The sequence below is a fragment of the Galendromus occidentalis genome, unplaced genomic scaffold (genome assembly GCF_000255335.2).
Source record: "Galendromus occidentalis unplaced genomic scaffold, Mocc_1.1 scf7180000077511, whole genome shotgun sequence".
NCBI classification, from domain to species: domain Eukaryota; kingdom Metazoa; phylum Arthropoda; class Arachnida; order Mesostigmata; family Phytoseiidae; genus Galendromus; species Galendromus occidentalis.
Window position 1 is genome coordinate 1130196 of NW_003805499.1, and position 23612 is coordinate 1153807.

General features: G+C 50.8%; 6 protein-coding genes across 6 annotated transcripts; 1 reads left to right on the forward strand and 5 right to left on the reverse strand.

The window, feature by feature from the left end:
- Positions 1 to 580: 580 nt before the first annotated feature.
- Positions 581 to 5183, reverse strand: LOC100902901 (elongation of very long chain fatty acids protein AAEL008004). Its single transcript, XM_003746960.1, has 3 exons — positions 5063 to 5183; positions 1543 to 1847; positions 581 to 1435 (listed from the first exon to the last, which is right to left on the reverse strand). Exons 2-3 carry the CDS (start codon positions 1829 to 1831, stop codon positions 861 to 863), a joined length of 864 nt encoding a protein of 287 aa, XP_003747008.1. The 5' UTR covers positions 1832 to 1847; positions 5063 to 5183; the 3' UTR covers positions 581 to 860.
- A 1166-nt stretch (positions 5184 to 6349) lies between these two features.
- On the reverse strand, positions 6350 to 7398 carry LOC100903049 (uncharacterized). Its single transcript, XM_003746961.2, has 4 exons — positions 7292 to 7398; positions 6961 to 7193; positions 6709 to 6860; positions 6350 to 6608 (listed from the first exon to the last, which is right to left on the reverse strand). The coding sequence occupies exons 1-4, from the start codon at positions 7326 to 7328 to the stop codon at positions 6401 to 6403; spliced, it is 630 nt and encodes a 209-aa protein (XP_003747009.1). The 5' UTR covers positions 7329 to 7398; the 3' UTR covers positions 6350 to 6400.
- Positions 7399 to 8788: 1390 nt separating this feature from the next.
- Positions 8789 to 11550, reverse strand: LOC100899858 (arylsulfatase B). Its single transcript, XM_029112501.1, has 10 exons — positions 11518 to 11550; positions 11157 to 11393; positions 10907 to 11066; positions 10530 to 10774; positions 10114 to 10326; positions 9828 to 10026; positions 9578 to 9736; positions 9342 to 9491; positions 9123 to 9262; positions 8789 to 8968 (listed from the first exon to the last, which is right to left on the reverse strand). Exons 1-10 carry the CDS (start codon positions 11548 to 11550, stop codon positions 8789 to 8791), a joined length of 1716 nt encoding a protein of 571 aa, XP_028968334.1.
- Positions 11551 to 15323: 3773 nt separating this feature from the next.
- On the forward strand, positions 15324 to 16167 carry LOC100899995 (mpv17-like protein). The gene is made up of 4 exons (XM_029112481.1): positions 15324 to 15475; positions 15581 to 15741; positions 15843 to 15913; positions 16027 to 16167. The coding sequence occupies exons 1-4, from the start codon at positions 15324 to 15326 to the stop codon at positions 16165 to 16167; spliced, it is 525 nt and encodes a 174-aa protein (XP_028968314.1).
- Positions 16168 to 18297: 2130 nt separating this feature from the next.
- LOC100903188 (histidine-rich glycoprotein) lies at positions 18298 to 19046 on the reverse strand. The gene is made up of 2 exons (XM_003746962.2): positions 18967 to 19046; positions 18298 to 18870 (listed from the first exon to the last, which is right to left on the reverse strand). Exons 1-2 carry the CDS (start codon positions 19026 to 19028, stop codon positions 18357 to 18359), a joined length of 576 nt encoding a protein of 191 aa, XP_003747010.1. The 5' UTR covers positions 19029 to 19046; the 3' UTR covers positions 18298 to 18356.
- A 1684-nt stretch (positions 19047 to 20730) lies between these two features.
- LOC100900423 (uncharacterized) lies at positions 20731 to 21655 on the reverse strand. The gene is made up of 4 exons (XM_003747025.1): positions 21631 to 21655; positions 21240 to 21528; positions 20989 to 21093; positions 20731 to 20820 (listed from the first exon to the last, which is right to left on the reverse strand). Exons 2-4 carry the CDS (start codon positions 21393 to 21395, stop codon positions 20731 to 20733), a joined length of 351 nt encoding a protein of 116 aa, XP_003747073.1. The 5' UTR covers positions 21396 to 21528; positions 21631 to 21655.
- Between the last annotated feature and the right edge of the window lie 1957 nt (positions 21656 to 23612).

A 23612-nucleotide genomic window follows, 5' to 3' on the forward strand; every position in this document is an offset into this window, starting at 1 on the left:
AATGCTTGAACCCGGGATTCATATGAGGTGGAATTTCTGTACTATTGGTAATGAATGTTGGAGCAGATCGCGGCACAGGGCCGTCCCGACTCACTTGATCTGAATGAGAGTTATAGAAAGTTCGTTGACGATCTTTCTATATATGTTGAAGGTAAGCTCGAGAGCAAGCCTCTGGTGAGCTTAAATGCAGATTTTCGAATGATTCAGCGACTTCTCTAACTCACCCACGACAAGATTCAGATATGATCCACGACAAGCGATGAGCGTCAGCATTGGAGCATTTCAGCATAGATTCTTGACGATTGGAGAAGAACTCAGGAAGCGAATGTCATCGAAGTTATTGACTTTTTGAATTCCCTGAAGAAGGCAGACTTCTTCCGACTTGGGTGACGCAATTATATTTTTGCTATATATAGATCGATACATGTCATCTGTAAATATCGCTAGCATCAAATAGATGCTCATCAGTACCCAATGTATGAAAGTGAACGATCCTGTTCCTGGAGAATGATGAAAACTGCCGATGAGACTGAAATATATATACTCCTTCGAATGAGACGAACGGGAATCGTTTTTCGTGTACGAGTTAGATTTATTGAGCTTTCGTTCAGTTGCTACATAGTTGAACATTTCGATGAGCTCGTTCTCTGTATCACAGCTTACTCGTCAAATGTAATGTGATCTTCTCGGTTCAATCAGGGCGTAAAGGATTGGCAAAGGTCAACGACGTCATCTTGTCCGCTCCTAAATGTTAAGATTCTATTGATCCTAAGTTTTTTTCTTAGTCACGTAATTAATATACATTCTGTCACTATAAGATACTAGGTAGAGCTCGCTCGCTCGCTATTCGGCTAGCCGCCTCAGTCTTGTTTCAATCCTCCGATCTGAGGAGTGCAAACAGTAGCGTAACCATCGTTTGAGGGCTTGATCCCGTAGGCCTCTTTCCTCCGCTTCTCGTTGTACGCATCGACGTAGAACTGTACGAAGAGATACAGGAAGAGAACACCTTGTGGCATCGCGAGGTACACGTAAAGCCTCGGATAGCCACAGTCGTAGAAGAGCGGGATGGCGCCGTGGATCATTGCGATTATGAATTGCGTGATCTGGAGCTGGGTCAAGTACTTCTTCCACCAGAGGTAGCGCTGGAATCTCGGTCCGAACGCCGACAAGAAGTAATACGTGTACATGATGACGTGAACGAAGGTATTCAGACAGATTATGAACGACGTGTGGCCATCCGTTCCGATTCTATGCCAAAACCAGCAATCGAAAACCACCAGACAATGATGGACAACATGAAGCGTCGACACTTGGTTGAATTTCTTGCGTAAGACGAAGAACACCGTGTCCAAATAGTCAGCGATCCGGAGGAGTCGTAGCCACCAATAAACTTCCAGGAGTATGAGAGATTTCTTGTCGGTCGAAAATGTCATGCCTGTGAATCAAAGGGATTTTCTGTCAAAAGAAGAATGGGTCATCGACTGACGCGGGACTCTCGTCGTTCGCCTCCCGCCGATGAACTGCCTGCACGGAATTACGTACCTTGACAGAAAAGACTGTATCCACCGCCGATATAGGTCAACGAGAGAACCACGGCGAGGAATCCCGCACTGAGCAAAACGTTGAGACCATTGTATATTTTGATGGCTAGCTTGAGGTCGTAGGGCTGTCTGCTCTTCATGTACGCCGGTCCCCAGACTTTCACGAAATACAGGTATAGACCCGTGAGGAAGACGATGATCGACGGATACTTCACCATAACCCAATCCTTGGTTCGAGGATCTTGAGGGAGGTGGAACCAGCGGGTCAGCAGGTCGGTTTCGCCGTCCATGATTGTAGCGGACTCTCTGGAAGGGAAACAGAGCAGTCAAACAGAGTTATATAGGGGATGAGTTGAGGGCGTCGAACCTCGACTCGAAGGGGGAGCCAGACTTTCCCAGTCGTGTAACAGACTGAGGATCGGATGGAAGCTCTCTGAGGTCTCGGAAAATACGCGAAAACGCGAGGGGTCCGCCTCGATGTACACAACTCCTTTGCTGGCGGAGGAGTAGCCAGATCATTGGGTGAGCCATTCGATTCCCGGAGGTGGATCATCGATAAGACCGGGGACATTCCCGGACACCACCCGGACATTCCGACATCTGGAGGAAGCCACTCCAAGCTGCTCTTCCTGCGGAGCTCATCTCGAGGTTCCCCGCACCACTCTTGCTTGGAGTCTTCTGTCTTGCCCCCGGAATCTGAAGACGTGAGTCGGCAACACGACTCAAGCGCACTCGTTCGGTTTCCCATATACGAGCGAGCAAATGCTTCAATATGAGTTTCAACACTTCAGAGACTGATGAGGAAATCACTTATGATGTGGCCCTGAGCGAGACCTTTTCCCGGGAAAGAATGAGTCGTTCTCGGAGTGGCAGCGGATCCAGGGATTACCCGAGAAGACGGAAGATTCCAAAAATTTGTCTCGGGGCCGAATCTGTCAAACCTCGGGGGTCCACCGACCCCGAAAGTCCTGGCGCTGCAGAGCGATGCCTCAAAGCGGCGTCCCTCCCCCTCATTTCAAATTCCAACCGGAAAAGGAGACTCGAGGAGGCTATTCGGACCGATTCGGGAGACCTCTCGCGTCCCGTTCGTGATCCAGCTGCTTGTCATTAGTAGCTACGAGCTTTCGAAGCGTCAACCCGTCTCCCCGTTTGCAGCATCCAGGAACGTCCCATCTACATCCCGATATTCAGTTCCGCCCCGGGGGCATCTATACGGAACGCTTGATACGGTGAAACTTGATACGACGACCTCTATAATATAACCAACTTAGGTATCAGACCACTCTCTCCGGACTTCCATGTTCGAGGACCTGCCCAATGGAACTATCCGAGCTACCAGGCTCTTTTCTGGAGTCTCCCTAGGTAGTCTCATCAGACGTTAAGTGTATTTCGACCTCTGTTGTGAAAACTTTATCCGAGGTTCTGTAAACGGATAGCAACGACTTTCGTCATCACGCGATCCGAACGAGAAATATTCCGAGAAAGCCCTTGATGTGGTTCCGGAGGGGGGAAGAATCTAGTTCCTAGCGCGGCACGCTCCAATTGATCCCTTAGATGGATAGCGTTGTGTCGATTGGGGTTTCCCCGCACTGTCTCAACGTTTTCGGATGGAGTTTCCGCTGGAGAAAGAAACAAGTTCACCGTTTCATCACGTGTTTTTCTTAGCTGGGTCAGACCATCAATCTGGGTCAGTCCCGGTCATCGACCACGGCACCGCCTCATGCGTTTTCTCCAGAATATCTGAAGCGCTGCCGTCGGCAGGAAGACGGGATCTCTATTATCCTCGGGCTACTTGTTTTTCACGCAGTCGAGTGTCGGAAACTCCGGTAGCTCCGAATTTAAGTGTGCTCGCGCGAATAACTCGTCCGAGTTCGCCGATGCGCGGATCAAGTTTTATGAGTTCGGTCGACGGCTCGGACGCTAACTCACATCTCTCAAATCCGGGAATGTCATGAGTAACTCAAGGTCCCACTCATCTCACAGCCAACAGCTCGTGCTTCCCAGTCGTTTCTGTCTCGTGTTTCCCGCCGTCATCATGAAGACGGACAAGGGTGCGTATCCGAAGAGCGGATCTCAAAGGTGTCATCCGTCGTCGGAAACACATTTGGGAATAAATAATCGCGAAATACAATATCTCATTTCCATCTATAAGCTAAAAAGTGTCATCTGAAGGTCTACGGAGATTCAGTTTCTGGCAATCGGAAGGCACTTAACGACAACCTTAACCCTCCAACGGGAATGTATCTGACAAGTCCACGAAATGAGAAAAACTTTTCCTTTGTCGCTATTTTTCCACGCAAGCCCCTCTTCTGGAAACGCTCGGACTTTGCTCAAGCGGAATCTGTTAAGGCTAGAAACTTGGACTAGCATCGGTTTTTGGGAACATTTGAAATTCTGGTTCGTAAAATCTAAAAATCCGAACCTCATTGGATTCCGACGATTTCACGTTCATCGTTCCCTCAGCGCTTGAACTTTTTGCGGCCCCCACGTGTTAGGGTTCTTACTCCAAACTATCAGAGACTTTGTAGTCTTGCTTTGGTTCGCTAAAAAAGACGTATCGAGCATTCTTCCATTCACGGAGCGGTTTTTTTCATTGGTAGTCTATGGCGCAGTTCCTTGACACTGACTCAAGTCTGAGAAATTCACCGCAGCAGAAAGCTACCGAAGGGGTTCCAATCGGCGAGTGGCTTCCACCTTGAACTTCAACGGCCTCGATGGGTCGAACCAGAAGCTATGATGGTTTCCGATGATATTGCGGAAATGCGTTTTCTAATTCAGGATCGTGAACACGATGAGTTCGAGTGAGACTGTGATACATGCATCATCTATGAGACCATTGTTAGGAATGCTTACGCTTGCAGTCGCTCCGATCGATCACAGTTGTCACGCCGGATGTGATCTTCAGATCCTTCGCTCAAAATGACTTCCTTTATCGATCGCACAAATCCCGTGTTGAACTTGGCCGAGTGATCCGAATCGTGAGAATTCGTCGAACACTTCAGTAGGTCAAATTTTTACAGCGCATTCCACAGAGAGCTAGAATCGATCCGCACTTTCACTGTAGTCACACTGTAGCCTCTCAAGGGAAGCTGAGTCTCTAGGCGAGTTTCACCTATCTTCCTAAATATATACACCGGAATCCACGTCAACTCCCAAACGAGTTCGTCTCAAACAACGAGAGATCCCCAAACTGAAATCTCTCTGTCGATGGGCAGAGATCGGCCACTAGATTCACGGATACCGCAAGTCACGGACAACGAACCTCAACTCTCAGACTGCTCGCCTCCTCCGGGATCGAGGGTCTCGGTGTTCGTAGCGAGCTACGTGGGAATCCGATTCCGGAAACTGATTCAGATAATCATTCCGACCGTCTCCAGACTCCTCGGTCTCATCAGCTTACAGAATAAGGAGAAGACGCCCGTGGATGAGATGAGCCTCGCACATCGGCAAAGTCACCGTCGAGGGATTTTGAGTAAATATTAGTCTAAGCGGGAAAAATGGAATGAATTTCGTTAACGTACCGAACGCCGTCAAGTGAACGTCTGGTTTTAGCCGCTTGCTCTGAAGCGGATTCTTCACGTTCTCCCCAGAAAACTCTCACCGAAGCCCAAGCACCCTCTCCGGGTCAACGTCTTTTCGAACGGGAGCTGGTGTATTCTTGCGATGCGCGTTGATTCGAATATTGTGAGTCGCGGCAAACGCACAGATATTCACGTGGACGTACTGACACGAATACACGATTGATTGACTGCTCAAAAAAGCTAGCGCTTCGAGAGAAGTTTCTCGAAGCGTTGACTTCGCGATCTGGTGAAGTAAGGCGCACAGTGGCAGGCGACGAGTGAGAAGGTCAACCCCGAAGTCTGCATAAGGATTCGACACCGAAGGATTCTCGCTCGAGGAAATCCGGAAGGGATCGCCTGCTTGCGGTACCGGGCAGCGTATCGACGTTGTCCGAGTGTATTGCATTTCCTGTCGACGCTAACTATTATTGACGACCGTCTACGTCCCCGATGACCGGTGGGCAGAAGCGGTTCCGAGCCTCGGCGATCGTGCTCTGTATTCATATTATCCTCGATGAGAATAAAATGGCGGAGAAATCGAGTTCGCTGCATGCTCCAGCCGCTTGACATCAGATCTAGATTTGATTTGATCCTGGAATGATCATGGAGTGATCAGGCCAGAAGAAGTGCAAGCCGCTCTGACCAGTCCGTCGTGATTCGTCGAGATTCATATTCGTCGGACTCCATGGTGAGGGTTTTGAGGTATCCATGTCAGCCTCTCCCTACTCCATCACTGCATGCACAACCCTAATGGTGAACTTTCAGAGGACACGCCCTCGCATCCGGAAAGAGAGCTGAATCATTCTCGCATGATCTACAATACATAAGTCAATCCTGATAAGAATGCCCCGTTGGGCCCATCGCTGGGTCTCGGTGAAAGCGAATATCTGAATGCCAGAGAATTGAAACCTCGAGGATGATCGTGAGCCGGGATGATCTCTTATCTTATTACATACTAGCGTAAATCCTTCGATAACAGCCCCCTTCCAATGGAAGCCCCTCTCTAATAGAGGCCCCCCTGCCGGAACTTTTGAGAAAATGAGAGCCCCCCTCCAATAAAAGCCTCTGTCCAATACAGGCCCCCCTCCAATAGAAGTTCTCTCCAGTAGAAGCCCCTCGCCGGAGGTGTTTGAAGAAATAGAAGCCGAGGTCACTATTGGAGGATCTACGGTATCAGGGGTCCCGCTGTCAACGACACAGTCTACGCTCACTGGGGTCTCCGTCGTATTCAGGAACTTTTCTTTGTAATAGATGACTTTTATTTCCTGGCATCGTGAGGAGTTCGACATCTCGGTGAGCTCACTGAATATTGTCGACAATCTTCCGCAAACCATCCACTTTGTTGAGTGCGTCCACAATCTTGTGACCTATCTGGTTTTCCAGGGCGTCCCCGACCGTTTTCTTGAGCAGGTTCGAGATGTGCGTGAGGAAGAAGGATGATATCCAAGTTACGTAACTTGCCCCTGTGACCCGCGCTTTAACTGCTCCGACTTCAGTGATATCGAACCTGGGGCGAACAATATTGGACAATTACCAAAAGTTCTTCGGAGACTCGAGATTTTTGCATAGAGCATGATGTAGGGCTATCGATTGCCGAAACAGCTCACTTCTTGAAGTTGAGGGGTTCGTCCTCGTCGGACTTCCGCGTGAAGTGCACATCGGCCCTCAAGAATTCAGTATCTCCGTACACCAATCCACTGAACTTCAGAAGTCCAAGGGATTTCCAGGGATACACGATTTTGACGTTGGGAATTTCCACCTGCAGGACAGAGCTCAGAGAATCGTTTGAACAGTTGATCAAGGCGCTCTTGACTTGATGCTCCCACTAGAATCCGCTGTATCGCATGGTCCCAGCTCACCTTCACTTTGACTGAGGCTAGACGATCATCGAGGCATTTGATCGCGGGAGCGGACACCCTCTTCATATTCTTGAGACCGAATATTTCGCCCGTACTAATTTTGAATATCTTGTCATGATGGACAGGCTCCCATTGAACGGATTCTGGAGCCTTGGCATTAACGACTTGCAGAGCTTCATCGATTACGTCGGCCATAGCGGTGGCATTGATGCAGTCGGATCGAACGCTGCATACTGTGGGAGTATTCATAAGTCATGTGAACCAGGCTTCATCGAAAGCTTCTCGATAACACTTTATGAGGGAACCGGAACGCCAACATGCGGAAACTCACCAAAGACACACGCTACAAGAAAAAGGGCAGACCTCATTATTCCTTCTTGTCACTCGTCGCCTTAGAGCTGTCGGAAACTTCACAAGAAGTTGAAATTTCGATGCAACGAGGCTAAAGGGATAATCTTTGAAATCATGTTCTGAGGCGAGGGCGTACATAAGCTAATCCGTCCGAGTCTAAAGGTCGCCACATGGGCTTTGACGGCTTTGTTAGTCACGCAACGCAGTCGGACGCGAAGCGGTGCGGCGCCTCCAGATGGCAAATTTCGACGCGACCGGGATGGAGTTCCCGGAGGGTCCCTGCTCAAAAGAATTGGGAGGCCCGTCTCTGCCGTCCCGTCCTATCCAGGTGACTCCGAAAGTGCTGAATTTGCTGCTTCACGCACGTCAGGGAACTTGGACATCCGATCAGGAAGGCGGACTCAGGACGGAGCTGCGACCTCAATCATCTCGGCGAAGCTCTCTGGACCCTCCGGGGAACGTCCCGCTGTCTGGTCAGCGTCGCATTCCCATGGAAGCTCCAGATGAATGACAGCCTTTCATTCCTAAGAATCTCGAAGATTTCATTAATCGCAAGAGGAGCTAAAATGTTCCGAAATCGCCTATTCGAATACTAAGACTATGGTCTCAGGAAAACCCGGCTCCGTAGAATACGCTCTATTCAGCGGGATCCCCTCTTCATAGAAATTCCATCAAGAGCCCCTGGCTTGGACTGCGGTTTCTCTGGGTTCCAGCGGTTTCTTCAAGAACCCACCAAACTATGACGACGAGCAGATTTCTTTGTGTCAAACAGATTGCAAAATTGACAGACGAGGAGCTCCGCCTTTCGCTTGAGGATATTCGACGGTCTCATCATCGGTAATCAAAGGCTATTTTCAATAATGATCTAAGGTGTAAACAGGATTACCGATAGATTTGGAAGCGACGGTCTCGCCGATTCCAAGGACTCCAAAGGAGAGCCAAAGATTTCTCGCCACGCCTCCTCGCTCTTATCGCCAGGGCATTGTTGAGACTGCTATTTCTGCTCAGCGCGGATCGATAAACTTATCAAGGAATGATAGCATGCATCGACCTGAGGTCCAGCTTTTATTCTCACACTACGTAGAACTCCCTCCTAGTCAATCGTGGGGCATACTGTCGGAAGATCCCAATCCACTTTCTCCGTATCGGCTGGCTGTCTCGGCCGCTCCCCAGAGAATCCTAGAATCTCAAGAAACACCGATCCAGGGTCGCCAGAAAGCATCGCTTGTTTTTGGGTAAGCAGAGCGGTCCGGAGGAAGATTGTTTATCTTGTGTTGGGCTCTCCCCAGCTCATGTAGACGATCGACCAGCTTCTTCGCCTCCTGGGTAGATCAGAAAAAGCCCTTCAGGGAACATCAGGAGAAACCCGCGGGAAACATATGTGAAAGCCTCTTCAGAGAGCGGGCCTCCGAAGTTCTCCGTCAACGTGGGAAGGTGAGACGGGGAGGATGCCAACTCGGGCAATAGGTATACAAAATCAATGGCTCACTGCGGGGTATTTCGCTATGACGTTGTTGAGCTCGCACGGATCGTTTTCCAAGTCGAAGAGGCATGGCGAACGATGGACGTCGCAAAGCGTCTTGTCGTGGCTTCCACATTTAATTTCAGCTTTGTCTCGCCATGTAGAATGATCGGCTGATAGGGTGTCCCCGTGCCGCTGTAGATTAGAGCTCCGAAGAGTTTCCGAGTCTGACATGTTTCCCTCCGAGCTATACTAAGTTCAGAGCTGTCTCGATGAAGATGACGTCGCTCAAGCCCGATGATTTCTCGGGGACTGAGGATTGATTCCCCGCACTGATGACTATGCTTACCATTTTCCACCAGAGCCCAGCCTCCTTGAGAGTTCGCGCCGTCAGACTCTCATCCATCATCCCGTCAAGCTGTGCGCGACTGTGCTTACCCTTATGAAGTTGGTCCCAGTCATTCAGAAGGGAAACCCCGTTTCTTGGACCTGGAATTATTTACCTTGATTCCCTTCCCTCTCCTTCGGATTAGGTCGAGAGTTTCTCTTACAAGAAACGATCTCATACCAACGATTAGTTTGAAGCGGTCGTTCCGCAAGGCCGCCGATTGGTCAACATAGTTGAGATTATAGAGAACTTCGGCTCTCGCTGACGGTGCCCCCTCGGAGAGCATGCTCCATTGATCACGACCATCGAGTTCTCTGGGATAGCTCAATCCTGGAATGCGCAACGAGTCTGTTTCAGATCAGGTTCGCTGATGAGGCTTGAGGTACCAGGCCTTGGTTGGAGGTCATTCGTCTTGCCTGCTCTTTTGAGAATTGTAGGTAGCCAATCTGTTACGTGCATCAAGCCGGATTCTATCCTCGGCTTTTTGACGATATCTGTACTCCACACAAAGGCAGAAACCCTCGTCCCTCCTTCGAACAATGTCCGCTTCTGCCCTCGGAAAGGGTAATTGGAACCTAGAAAGCCAATCCTGCCCGTCGGTATGAGTGAGAGCGGCACGGAACTCTAAATCGGATCCGATGGCTTCTTCAGAGCTCGATGGTTGACCTGTATTATTCATAACCCCCGTCGTCTGGCCGCCGTTATCAGAGAGGAATACGATCATCGTTGAATCTAAGAGCCGTTTCCTGTACAGGGCTTCCACAACTTGCCCGACCGACTGATCTAACTCGTCCACCATCGCAGCGTAGACTTTTCGATTCTGGTCCTTTATGTGAGCGAATTTCTCAATTGATTCGCGGGGTGCCTAGAAATCAAAGGAAGGATTCCTGAGAGGATCCAATGCCCCGGAGATTACCGGATATCTATGGTGATCCCAACTCCTCTGTGCTACAATATCGATAGGAATTCTTGCCTGGAAAGGGTCTCGCTTACATCCTGCGTGGGGAGCCAAATGCGACAGGAGTATGAACAAGGGCTCCGTCGATTTGTGATTTTCTATAAGGTTCACGGCTCTCTTCGTGAACAAGTGGGTTGCGTAGCCTTCTTCGTTTTCGTTCTCTTCATTGATATGCCAATCGAGACCGATGAGGCTGTCATTACCTGGCTGGAGATGGGATTCTCTCGTGAGATCTCAACGGGAGCGACTCGCTCAGATCGAGCCGAGCCCACAATATAGATGAGAGACCTTGAATGATGAATTCCCTCATCATTGAAGATGATTCATGGTAATACCCATCGGGGACCGTGACCACCGAGTTTCTGCCTGGCTGAATACTCTTATCGATCGGTGGCCTCTTTCTCTCGAACCATGGCCGAGAAGGAACTTACGCTGATGTGCTCGTGAGTGAAGTAGTCGATAAAGCCATTATAATAACCGACGTGCGTGTTGAAATGTCTCGCAGTTGGTAGAAAAGCGGGGTTATGCATGCCAAGATGCCACTTGCCGACCAGATGGCTATGGTAGTATGCCTCATCCAAATAATGCGGCAGAATTTTGTAATCGAGAGGCAGACCCCACGGCTCGCCCGTTCGGATCACAAAGTTCTGCATACCTGAAACCTCCCGGCTATTAACTTGGCATATTGAGACGTCTTGAACTCGGGTGAATCGTTTTTTTTTGTTTCTGGTACTAGAATTCTGCTCCAGCGACTATATGGGGGCAGGGAACGCTCCTCGACTATAACCTGTGTGGAATGGGTACAGTCCAGTAAGCAGAGCAGCTCTCGTCGGAGTGCACATCGGCTGCGCGTAGTGGCTCTGAAGGATGACACCGGAGGAAGCCAGAGCGTCCAGGTTCGGCGTGGGGATTTCGGCAGAACCGTGGAAGGACGCATCGTTCCAGCCCTTGGGAGGCAGAGCAAGTCTTAATCTATCGAACTGGAGGGAAGGGGCGAATATCGCAGGTCAAGACAAGCACTGATGCATGAATCGTACCATATCGTCGGCGAGAATCATGACTACATTCGTGGGCTTCTTCGGATCTGACTGCCGCTCGGAGGGACCCGGCTGACCTCTGGATGACTTAAGGCCCTCTGTCTGCGGAACGTATTCCTTCCATGGAATATTTTTCGACGCGTCATCCGGCCTGTGATCGGGTCGTACGAGCGCGCTCTCGGTTCGCAGAGCAATGGAGACTGAGAGAGCGAGTAGTAAAGGCCCCATCATCAATTCCTGAGGAAAAAATACCAGCGTCAAATCGGACTCAGCAGGCGTCTACCGCGAGATTTGAGGGAGCCGCAGTGCTATCTGGATTTCTGCTGTCCGATGGCTCATCGCACCTGCCGATGTGGGTTACCCTCTCATATTGCAGTAGCGTATTCAAACACATCAGGTCTATCCTTTTGAATCAAAAATAAGCGACGAACTCCTGTTCCATCCGGCTGCCTTCCCGCTCCATATGTGCTTCCCGAGAAGATCGAATCGACGCCCCGAGACTGAGGTCCCTGTGCATCCGTCTCATGCTCTCTCTCCGGGAAACCACAAACATTTCTTGGGGGACATCGACTTCATTCCAGAGCGGCTTCCTCATGGGTATCGGCTTCGTGGTGGTGAAAACCGCGAGGGTATCGGAAGCTCGGACTCGAATTTGCGACTCCTTCCTCACCCTTTCCAGCCCGAGGAAGCTCAATGGAGCAGAACGATGCGTGCCATCGATGTGAGAGGCTCTCGCGAGGAAACGGTTTGAGCAAATATTGAGAATACAAGACCGGATTGAAAGGAAAACTGAGCATCTGCGATCGGCTACGACCAGAAAACCTTCTCGGAATCTCACCACATCCTTGATCGGCCTCCAGCGGAATCCGTGCTTCGCTGACTCCGTCGTCTTATGCAATGTGTGTGGTTCGCCTGATCGTTATTTGAAGAAACACACAGAGCGACCGGCAGACTTCTCGGAAAGGGAGAATTTAACATTTGATCCTAAGCACGTCTCTTCTTCACGGAACTCAGTCACGGATTCCACAATATGCTGTGAGTTTCTCTCTCGGAGTGCGCGCATCGAGCTCGAATCAAAGGACTCTATTGCGGATGCAGCTCTTTCATAAGCGTATCGAAGAGACTCAACTCGAACGAAAAACTCACCACCATTCATGTACGATCAGACCTTGGTCGATGCTGAGAAACCCAGTAATTACGATAAGTTCTCGATTTCTTCTCCATTATACATCCTTTCCATCTCGTCTCAGCCATCTCAGTCAGAAACATCGGAGGTCTCCCTCCTACTGATGAGCCCAGTCGTTCCTCGCGTCCCTTGGAACCGAGTCTGGATCGAACGGCCGCATGTGCTTCGAGTCGAAGATTCAGACTTCCTATCGCTTCGAGGAAGAACTTATGATGATACCTGTTTGTGGCCAAATTCCGATGATGCATTTCCATCTAAGCTATCCAGGAGGAGCTTCTCAGATCGCATCGTCATGCTCTAGGTAGGTATAAGATGCACGCTTCAGCAAGACTCATGCATAATAATCTGAAAGCACTGTCACCTCGCTGATCATAGATCGTTCTCGCAAACGACGGCAGGCTTGGTAGGTGGAGACTCAGGATGTTGCGTGATGACGACGTTCTTTTTCTGGCAGTGATCGCTCACAGTGTCGGAGAGGCATAGAACCCACCTTGAGTCACACGCTGACCTTTGCTTGCTCGAGCATTGGAGCACGGTTCTCCAGCGCTGTTGGACCGGGGCATTCTGTTGAGCGCGATGTCTCATGCACCTTAGCGAAAGCTCTCGACCCTCGATCACATCCGAGTTGATATTTGCGACTGAGTCCTCGCGACTAACTTGGGAACCGAGCGATCTCTACACCCGGGGGGAAGACTATCGCTTGCCAACGGAGAGGTGCTGTGGCAGCCGGACAACAGATCCCTTTGGATCGAGACCGCTCGTCCTGAGGGGATTCCGGGCCAGGCGATAGCGGAATACCTCGAGCTTGCAAGTCATCCCAGACTTTGAGAGAACGCGATCGTCAGACTGGAGCCACCGAGGCTGGATCGTTTATTACGCTTTCGTGAAATATTCCATACCTATCGGTGACAATGTCCAAAATTGGAAAAATGAATACGGAGCTTTTCCTCATGAGGAGATAATTTTCTCGCTCTCGGATGATCCTCGTCGGCATCTGTTCCGGAAACACTTGTAGCACCTCTAAGGAGCCCTACCCCTGGATCTGAGAGGGGACTACTCTCAGTCAGAGAGAAGCTTCTAGCTGAATGTGCAGCATCCTCTAACTGAGAAGTGTCATTGACAACTCGCGAGTGGTCAAAGATACCTCGTCCGGCTCAGCGAGAGGAGACAAATCAAGCGAAACGACGGGCTTAGGTAAGCGCAAAGAATCAAAGAATTGATTCCCGCTCCTACAGCTTCGTCGAATTTCATCCTCGGGGACTTGGACAAGATCCAACAGCGCGAACACGCCGCTGGAAAATCTCCGAACAGGTTAAGTACCGGCCTCGGACAGGCGCGCGACTGCTCTCACACGCCCACTGCCTCGGATTTCACCTCACCCCCGAGACGAAGTTCCTGGGAGTCAGCGCCGGTCGAGATTCCACTCCCCAATCTGAGCCTGCAGGCCCTCGAGATCATCGATCATCGATTTCTTCGTCTCGATTTAAATGAATTCGAACGAGTGGCTCGGCCTTTCACCACTGCCCTCCCTCAGAACCACGCGGCGGCTGATTCGGGTGACCTACATTCAGCTGGGACTCGAGTTCGCGTCACGACTCACGACCGACGGTAGTCTGCGGTTCGTCCGTCAACAAAACTTCATATCGTGACGGGATTCCCTCAGGAGACCTGATAGTGAACCTCGTCTTGTTCCGGTAACCAGAAGAAAGCTGAGTCGATGCAAGTGATCCTAAAAGTGAGTTATCGAGCTGACAGCGCCTGAATTGTGGTAATCAGATCCCATTGCGCCAGGCTGATTGCGGGAGCCGAGCCCTAGGCGGTACCCAAGATCCGTCACGTCTCTTTGAGACTTGGGCTTGAAAAGCGAACAGAGTGCGAAGTATCCCCTACTCAGAATTCGTGAAACCGCAGCTTCTTGCCGATTGCATCGCTGCCGTCGATCAGGGCGTTGCGAAATGCCATAAAGCACGGAAAGGGAGGGACCATCTCTCCCGAGCGGAACTTTATCCGAGAATCATGTCAGGCCTTTGACGACAAGGAATCTGAGAACCGGGACTCATAGAAATCGACCGCTACGCAAGAGATTCTGTGCGTGCGGTCAGATTTCCCGGGTCGCTCTCGAGCGAATGTATCATCATACAGATTCTCATTGGGGGGAAGGGAAGGCAGCGTATCGAGACGGTCGTGGATCCGGCTCCCCACCCCCATGGAGCACATGGACCGTGGAAGAAATCGCGACAATCGTATTCTCTGGCTCAGTTTTTTGTTGTTCGGGATTGACGCCGTATCAAAGATATATCATTTCGAGGAACACATCCTAATACCGAGCTTCAGCCAACGACTTATACCCCAGTCGCTTATACTTCGATTTTCGACCAGGCAAGAAGGGCCCAGTCCTGAGGCCGATCCCAGCGAAACTTCCAGGCACTGCGGACCCAGAGAGTCTTCCAACCTGCCGATGTCGACCAAGCGGCTTCCAGCGCCCCTGTCCTGACGTCGACATGCTCGCCGCTGATCACGGATAGCGAGGAGAGCAAAAGCGACTTCATTGAAGCTGGCAAGGCGAGTCCCTGAGCATCGGCCGAAGTCAGGGTGACCTGGAGTGGTCTCGGAGCTGTCCTTTCCCTCACCACGTCTAATGAACTTCGCACTTCGCACGGCAGTCGTAGCTCCCTCCTCCAGTGTCCGTCCTCATTTCCGAGCCGCGGCAGCGAAGAGCTCCGCCTGAATGGTTTTCCCCACGTCTTCTCCATTGTCGAGGGATCAGTCGGACGAATCGTGTGAGCGAGGTAGGTTCGGAGTTTCCATGTCTGCGCAAAATGCACATTATCAGTGTCGCGAATAATGATGATAATCTGCTGTAGACCCCTATGCTCACCTATGTATAATTTTACTGCGAGAATGACTGGGGAATCCCTTCCTATCCTCGATAGAATCGTCATAGCCTTCAGCCCGAGGTTGTCATGGCGGGCTTCCAGGCGATGCGTGACTTATTGCGCCGGAAGCCTCTACTCTCCAATGTCGCATCGTACGGGTCCCTCTACGTTGGAGCGGAGTTCTCCCAACAGACGGTCATAAGGGCTTGGGATGAGGAATGCAAGGACGAACCATATGATTGGAAGCTGATGGGACGGTGAGCCCTGAGATTAGCAGGCTCACAAAAGACCTTTCAAGATCCGAGCGTCTCAATAGGAATTCTGATCATGTGGTTAGCCATATAAATCTTTTTTCCGCGAAGATACGCCGTTTATTCCATGGCGTTGGCAGGACCGGGTCTGTTCTATTGGTTCCGATGGCTGGACAGGAAGCTCCCGGGGAAAACATTCGGGACAGCGTTGAAGAAAGTCTGCGCCGACCAATTGGTGTCAAGCACCGGCTGCACGACTGTGTTCTACGTGTGTAAGTACTTCCTAATCTGAATTCGTTCGCGCGTAAAGCTCGCGTATTCAACGGCGCGCAGGTCGACCGACGGACCGTCCAAGAACTATCTCGAATTACAGCCATGTCGGTTCTGGAACAGAAAGAGGACAAATTCGCCGAGCTCAGAGAGAAATTCTGGCCCACCTACAAAGTGAGTACCACATTCGAAATCGAGATCTGTTCGGAGCGCACTTCCCGCGAATCAGGTGGAGGCTGAGCAATAGTTCGCGCACAACTATGCTTGCTGACTAAATTGTCTCCTAGGTTTCCTGTTGTTTCTGGCCGCCAATTCAGTGGCTCAATTTCCTCTTCGTGCCACCGCAGATGAGAGTTATCACGGTAGGGGTAGCTTCCTTTGTATGGTGTAATATCCTTTGTATCTTCAAACGAACTGTACAGGTTTAGAGCCGAAGAAGGAGCTCCGTGACCAGGGTTGGGGAGAGTTGAGCTGAGGCTCCCCTCAGCATTCGCTCCTCAACGATGAGGTGCTTCTGCGCTGGTCTATGAAATTGAGCGAAAGCTTTCCAATAAATCGTACCTACCTTGTGAGTTTTCATCCCTCCCATCAGCCACCTCTTGAGCGTATTCCATTGTTTTTCAATTCTTGATGCGTCTTCATGTTCCCCGGAAAGCGCGACTCATACGTACAATATTCAACACACAGGCGAAATTTTCGCATAAGCTCTTTATTTTCCGAATTATCTTGGACGAAGATAGCCCGGTTGCCTTGGCTGGAGCTCCATGCTCCCTTCCAGGTGCGGGCTCCTAGGCCTCCGGAGCTGCTGTCTCGGAGCCATTGGGAACGAGTCTCGAAGCAATCAGATCATTATCTTCCCTCCTAGGATCGTTGATCCCTGTATCGACCGGAAGCTCCCCGACCTTCGAACGCGTCAGTGTGCACGAAAGGGTTTGATCTTCAAGCAAATCCAGTCCAATCCAGTGGATGGTGACGTGGTCAGTCCACGATGCGTCCTCAGGGGCTAAGATCTTCTTCCTATACCAGCTTCTCTCGATCTCATCCGCCAACAAAATTTTCCCTCTGGATTCCAGCGTCGAGTTGCAAACGCCCGTCCGCAGTCCGAACTCCACCGGGAAGGAGTCGTCCAGATCTGCTATCACTCGATTGAAATCACGGCCGAAGCGCTCCATGATTGCGTTCTCGATAAGGGGCTCTAATGTTGTGCTCCTCGATGTTATGAGCAACTTCGAGATATCACCACATTCGACAATAATTACCTTCCAAGATGGATTGGCCGGAGAACTGCTGAGTTTAATCGTCAAATTCACTACGACATCCGTGTAATAATGATCCGATTTCAAAATTGCGTCGGTTGAGAAAGTCTTACTGAAAAAGGTCACGTTCTGGGCGAGTTCGGACATCCATGTGGGCGTCGCAGTCAATCGACAGCTGGGGCGAAACGAAGCCGGAGACCACGCAAACAAAGACACGAAGATGCTGAGTAACGCTGCCAAGACGAACACCAGGCACGCCTTCATAAAACATGCCCTAGTCAAGATCGAGGGAGCGATCCTCACCCTCCGGATGAGCGCCTGATCGTCTTCAGCATCCATGACGAACACCCCATTCGAGATCGAGTCTTTCGAAAGCGAGGTTTCGTGGCTCCCCTGGCCAGAGCCTCGATCCATGACAGCTATTGCCGGAAACGGGGATTTTCAGTCCCGTAGCGTTTGTCTTGATGCGATGATCCGCTCCCCAACCAACGGAATTTCACTGTTCTTCTGAGTTCCGTGGAGCAGTTACTTGTTCCCAGCTCACACAAGACGCTGAGAGATATAATTTCTCTTGAACGCACTCACTGAAGAAATCGGCTGGATCGTTCAGCCCCATACAAGCTCGCGATAGAGCTGTGTCAATGGGTTTCGGATTTCGAATGTTTCGAGACATGATTTAACCACCAACTTTGGAGAATTTCATCGGAGCGTCTCTGTTTCACTCATAAGTACATCAGGAACTCTTAGATCCCGTAGAACCACGGACGGATCCAGCCCCATGCACGGAGATTGGTCGGGAACAAATGCCGTATAGGATCAATTCGGATCCTGAAGTGGCGGATCGACTTCGTCTGATCTCTGGGACCATCACGATTCCTAAATTTCCAGCGTGATACGTCATCACTTGTCTCGGCGCTTCTTGAAACGAATGGGACGTTTCAGACGGTATTCCGGCCCCGAAATTCAGACCTATGGTAATATGTAGACCCCTGGGCAGCGCTCAAAATTCCGCGAGCTCAACTTAGCAAGACTCGGTAGAGCCTCCCGGCCTCCGTCCTCGAATTCCCATTGCGGTAAGCTCTGGGAGCCCCGCTCACCTTCTTGAGGCCGAATGACAACAGAATATATTTGAACAGAACGGTGTGACCCAAAACTAGGCAGCAAGAGATTCGTCGGCGAAGTGGATCTCATGCGGTGCAATTCGATACCTTCGCTGTAGGACGCGGTCGGTTTCCGGAGAGCCGTTTTGAGAATGGATGACACAAGCATGAATGAGCCATTCCAAGAAAAACCCGAGAGAACAGAAGATTAGATTCAGCTTCTTCCCTAGGTATTCATTCGCAGCAGGTTTCCTTCTCTAATCACTCTTCAACACTGTCTCCTCGACGGACGTGCCTCCGGTGACGACGATAGGGTTCAGGGCGAACCTCCTCGTTGTCCTCGTATTGATTTGGGTGGCGACGATGGTGATGGGATTCGACTTGCTCGTCCTGTTGTCGTTCATTCCGCTCTTGGTCGTGGTAGTGGCGACGGTGGTTGTGGTAGTTGCGTCTCCGGTGGTTCTCTGGGTAAACCTCGTCCCGGTCCTCACTGTAGTCGCTGTACTCTTCGCGATGAGGACGACGGTGATGATGATGGTAGCGTCGATGGTGGTGCCTGGGTTCCTCAAAGTCGTCAACATCGTCGCCTCGTCGGTATTTCATAGGAGAACGGTCTTCGGCCTCGACCTCGTGATGATGACCGTTGTAGTGTCGGCGAGGCAATTCCTCGACTTCCTCGTCCGTGACACGGTGGCGTCTGTGGTGTCGATACACTTCGGGCTCCTCGCTCTCGGTCCTTCGATGATGATGATGATGTCTAGGTTGTCGACGCACGCTGGGGACGAAACGATAGTATGGAGCTATGAGTCCACCATTGCGTCACGGATAGATACGATGTTGGAGACCCCCCATCCCGCGGTAAGCCGCTCACCCTTGGTCTCCGCCGTGGACGAAGTCCCTCTCGACAGCCGCGAAGAATCGGTTGAGCTGCATCTGTTCGGCTTCGCTTGCGTGCCGCAAACAAGCCTCCTTGATCTGCTGCCAATTCCTGATGTGGATCTCAACGTTCTTCATCTTTTCTTTCTGGCTCATTCCCGGTCTCCAGTGGACTCCGACCGGTTTGTGGCTCTCGAGCTCGTGCACGAAATTCTCGATCTGGGTGTCGTTCAAGCCAGACCTGATGGCGATGCGTGTGAGACGACCCACGATAAACTTGTGGATATTCTCTTTCAGGAGCTTCTTCTGAGCCTCTAGCTTATCGAAAAACACGGTCAGATGAACTTGATCCTTGATTTGCTCGTAGGCCTGGATCCTGACACGCTGTCTCCTCTCGTTACGCTCGGCCTTCGATTTCTGCCATTGCTCCTCAGTCCATTGACTTCGGTCCTCGGCCTTGAAGGCTGGCCTGTTCTCTTCCATGATGTTCAGGAGAGTATTAATATCATCGTTACAGAGACCAGACTGCTCGGCAAGAGAACGAACGCTACGCATGAAGAAGCGATGGAATTCTGGAAAAGAATGGAGATTCGTAAATCCATAGAATCTATCGATTACTATTCGTGGGACCCTGACCGGCTGTTCTCCCGATTAGGATTCGAGGCGCAGAATCGAGTTCACAGTTACCGATAGTTTCCTCGGCTTGCGAGAGGTTGACCCGGGGTCGGTGATGAGATCCGTGCATGTGCGGTTTCCTGAAGTAATCAGGATTAGCATGGTGATGACGGCGCTCCGCCGATTCAGGCTCCTCGGCCGAAGCGCCATTAGAATCGATCTGGTTCTCAGAGTCCCCGTCTGAAAAATGACAATGATTCAGTTATACCGGGACACGCGACCTCAGGTCCGGTCGTAAGAAAGAACGTAGGGCGGGAGAAGGTGCACCGACCGTTCACATAACGCCTGCGATCAGCATTGGCCTGAGCACAGACCGCTCCGACCAGGAGTAGGAAAACTAAATTCGAGCTCCGCATCGCCGCTCTCTTGTGTTCGGGACAGCACGCCACGGAGCATTTTAAACGTTTCTGGGTGTTTGCCGACTCTCGAGTAGGTTGTGTGAGCAGATTTTTCACCACGCTAGGCGTCGACTCGGAAATGACACGAAGGGCTTTCGAGAGACCAGCAATAAGCCCGACCAGCTCACACCAACTAAACCGCTGCACATACGTTTAGTGTCTATTCAGTGAACTTCAATCTCGAAAGGAATAAGGATATCCATTCAAAACCGGACACTTTATTGCGATGAGTTTCGAGCGGGTGCTCAATCTCTGACAGGTTATAAATCGCCATTCGCGGAACTCGCAAGCTCCGTTTTGAAATGAATTCGATCGAGCTCCGAGCTTCCCGGATACCCAAAGGAAAACCTCTAGGTCGGTGAAAAACTCCATCGCCGAGGAATGGACTGCCCCGAGACCGCCAGGTAGACACCGCTCCCGAAGAGGCTCCGATAGAGTTCGGGGCAAATGCGAGATAGTTGCAAAATATTCGATGATAGCTTCAAGCAATCCGCTATTTTGTGGTATCAATTCAATGGGAGCGGATAAGTCTTATCGGTTCGACTTTATTATTTTCGAGCGAGTTTTCTCTCACACCATCGATGATCGAATCAAACGAACGCACACTATGGAGTGGGGCCTCTTAACTCAAAATCAAATAGAAGACAGAGGTTCGCGGGACTCGAGTTCCGGATCGATGCATTACATCAGACTCCTTTCATCATCTTGATCACCATGATCACAATGAGCAGGGTCAGGATGATGACAAGGCAACAAACGAGAGTGTAGCAACGGCCCTGTAAGGGAAAGTATTGTTCCCTGGAATCGTATCGAAAACTGAGCGGAAGGGTCAGTCCCGTTCTGCGTGCGTGATTGACGAAAGGTCGATGGCAGCTCACGGAAGGGCGATCGCATCTCCCATTGCAAAGGAGAAAGTCTCTCGACTCTCAAGAGAAACACGCTACCTCTTCCGGCTGAGGAGCCTTGCGAACGTAGACTACACGGGCGTCACCTTCTGCGACCTCTTTCATAATTATCTTCTGAACTGCTTTCGTCACTCTTTCTTCATTCTGCGGACGGAATTCAGTTTTATTTATTCGGCGGAAATTAGATTTAAATCCAGATGAGTCGTGCACGTCTCGTTGACTGGATGAAACCGTTATCCGAATGGGATAAAGCTCCGAATAAAATTGCGCGGGGATGCACTGATCTTCACCTCCTCATCGACTGTCTTCGGACCGCTCTCTACATCAGGCGACGTTGCCTGAATCGTCACCGGAACGGTCGCCGTGGTGGTCGGCATAGCTTGGGTTTTAGTTTCCCCCGAGTTGAACCTCGACTTTAGGTTTTCGAGAAAACCGGGGCTCCTCATTCCTGTTCGTGACGATGGCCAATTATTTCACAATCAGACCTTCGTTGTTTCTAAGGACAAACACCTCGAGATGGTGGGAGTCGCGTGTTTCCGCCTTCCTTCTGAATGAACCATTATCAGGGAGCATCTTTTCCTGTGGAGGAAATAGGAAATCCCAAACAGTGAGCTCGCCGGAGCCGATAGCGCCTTTGGAACTCAGCTTTCGCTCGAACGGATATTTCAGCAGGGGCGGGACCTCGATCGATAGAAAGCAAACTTCTGAATTCCGAAATACAGCCTTCTAGACATTCTAGACTGCAGCGGTCCTGTTATTTCGATGTCAGGCGAAGAATGGGCCTCCATGGAGAGCGGTGAACCGCCGATGCATCAAAGAAGCAAAACCGTGCCCGAAACCAATGTTTACCTTCCACATTGTAGCGGATTTCGCACTCGGTCACTTACTTTCACTTCAACTCACAGAGCGGTGACCGACAACCGACAATGCATCGTGCCTCGTGCCCGGTAATCGGCACCGTCACTGTGATTACCGACAATGCGAGAGGGAGCTCGATTCTGATATGGACGAGTGTATGAATGTATGTGCTCTTGTGAAGCAATCAAGAAACGGGCGGACTCAGGAGTGAACTCAGCAGTCGCTCGAAAATAGAGCGTGGGACGTTCCTGATAAAAGAAGAATTCGGAAGGGTGGAGGCTTCCTGATGAATGCCCTACAATCCTTAGCTGCTGCTCGAGCGAGCAATACATTCACTCCGTGTCGCGGATGGCCTAATGATCCGCCGGCTCGAAACTCGTATTTTCTCTCGGCTACGATACGCCGCCGAATCCGAGAATGTACGAGAAGCCGAAAACCTTCCTTAAGTCTTGTGCCAATCAGTGATTGAGTGAAAGTAATTCCCATCAAAGATACGGTCGCTTCGGGAGCTGAAAAGGCGATGAAAGCAGATGAATGTCTTCGGCGGTCGAGGGCAATGTCAACGATCGTGTGTCCCAAGAACACGTAGCTCTCGGACGAGAGAGCTTTCACGAAAACCGCGGGGGGAATCGCATTCGTAGTTGTCCAGTCCTCCGTGGACGGGGAGAGTAATCAGCCCTACTCTGGAAGTCCAATTCTAGAGTTGAATTCTCTCAGCTCCAGCCCTCTCAGGCTCCCACGCTCAAATTCAACGGCACAGAAGAGTAGTCGTCGAAAGGCTTCCCACTTCCAACGCTCATCCCTCCTCCTCAACTGGCTGCGAAACGATTTCACGCTCTCTGGATCTTGATTTTCGAATCATAGCGCGCGAGGAAACTTGATCCACAGAGCGTGCACTCTGTCGAACCTTTCCCGGATCGAGGGACAAATCAACGTCGATTTAGGGCAGTCGCTAGAAAAGTTCGCTGACCACCGGCAGCTCCGTTTTCGAGGCTTTCGCCACGGAGGGCCCGCAACACCATCATTACACGTCGACTCAGTCTACGTTGAGGTTGTCCAGCTCAGACTTTCGAATGTAAGGGAGTTTCCAAATACTTTCCGTCGCGGTCTTCGAAGACGACCTCCCCAGGATGATCACCCCATTCTCCCCGGAACCATCCGATTCTGAAGGGTGACAGATCTCACCCTGCGAGCCACCGATCCCCGCTCTTTCGAGTGCGACTATAGAGCTCGCACCATGATCCATCACCAGCATGATATCACAGAAATTCCATGCTCGAAAAATCGTGTCCAAGAAACCTCACAGGATGCCAGCGCGGGATTACGGAACGAACATGGAAAACACGTGTCAGGTTGGTCTTTCACTCGTCCTGCTTCCTGTCGCCGTTCGGTGGCTGTAATTTCAAACGTCTCGTTCCCTCTCTCTTTCTCTTGGAACCCCGGCGAAGCGCCGCGTTCGATTTCCAATTATTCCATCGATGTTCGATTCGAACTAGCGATAAGGGGGGATTTGTGCGCCGTTACAAAACTCTGGCTCGTGCTTCCCGTGCTTCCCTTCTTCCCGGATTGACTTGAATCAAATCGAAAAGTATCGGTGCAATGTGATCCCGGGGCTGTAAAGTTCTACTATAAGACGTTCTTCGTCTCGAGTCGTAAGGGTCTTCAAGAGCATTCTAGTCTATCCAAAGCGAGTGCTGGATTCGAGACATTCCGTGGATGTCTATTCCAAATTTTGTTGAAATCAGTCTCCTCTTGGCCTTCCAAAGGGCGAAAAAGTTTCCATAAGCGAGCTGGTTACGCCAGAG

Bases quoted from the DNA above. Each gene is read 5' to 3' on its own strand.
- LOC100903049 (XM_003746961.2), bottom strand. From the start codon at position 7,328: ATGAGGTCTGCCCTTTTTCTTGTAGCGTGTGTCTTTG. The intron at 7,194-7,291 runs GTGAGTTTCCGC...ATACTCCCACAG, and splicing joins TCTTGTAGCGTGTGTCTTTG to TATGCAGCGTTCGATCCGAC. The intron at 6,609-6,708 runs GTGAGCTGTTTC...TGTTCGCCCCAG, and splicing joins GAACCCCTCAACTTCAAGAA to GTTCGATATCACTGAAGTCG.
- LOC100899995 (XM_029112481.1), top strand. From the start codon at position 15,324: ATGCGTGACTTATTGCGCCGGAAGCCTCTACTCTCCAATGTCGCATCG. The intron at 15,476-15,580 runs GTGAGCCCTGAG...TTTTCCGCGAAG, and splicing joins GATTGGAAGCTGATGGGACG to ATACGCCGTTTATTCCATGG. The intron at 15,914-16,026 runs GTGAGTACCACA...ATTGTCTCCTAG, and splicing joins AATTCTGGCCCACCTACAAA to GTTTCCTGTTGTTTCTGGCC.
- LOC100902901 (XM_003746960.1), bottom strand. From the start codon at position 1,831: ATGGACGGCGAAACCGACCTGCTGACCCGCTGGTTCCACCTCCCTCAA. The intron at 1,436-1,542 runs GTACGTAATTCC...TTTGATTCACAG, and splicing joins ATACAGTCTTTTCTGTCAAG to GCATGACATTTTCGACCGAC.
- LOC100900423 (XM_003747025.1), bottom strand. From the start codon at position 21,395: ATGAGGAGCCCCGGTTTTCTCGAAAACCTAAAGTCGAGGTTCAACTCG. The intron at 21,094-21,239 runs GTGAAGATCAGT...TTCCGTCCGCAG, and splicing joins CGAAGACAGTCGATGAGGAG to AATGAAGAAAGAGTGACGAA. The intron at 20,821-20,988 runs GTAGCGTGTTTC...TTTCCCTTACAG, and splicing joins AGGCTCCTCAGCCGGAAGAG to GGCCGTTGCTACACTCTCGT.
- LOC100903188 (XM_003746962.2), bottom strand. From the start codon at position 19,028: ATGCAGCTCAACCGATTCTTCGCGGCTGTCGAGAGGGACTTCGTCCAC. The intron at 18,871-18,966 runs GTGAGCGGCTTA...TTTCGTCCCCAG, and splicing joins GTCCACGGCGGAGACCAAGG to CGTGCGTCGACAACCTAGAC.
- LOC100899858 (XM_029112501.1), bottom strand. From the start codon at position 11,550: ATGTGTTTGAATACGCTACTGCAATATGAGAGG. The intron at 9,737-9,827 runs GTCAACCATCGA...TTGGCTTTCTAG, and splicing joins GGGGGTTATGAATAATACAG to GTTCCAATTACCCTTTCCGA. The intron at 9,492-9,577 runs GCAAGACGAATG...TGCGCATTCCAG, and splicing joins TACAATTCTCAAAAGAGCAG to GATTGAGCTATCCCAGAGAA.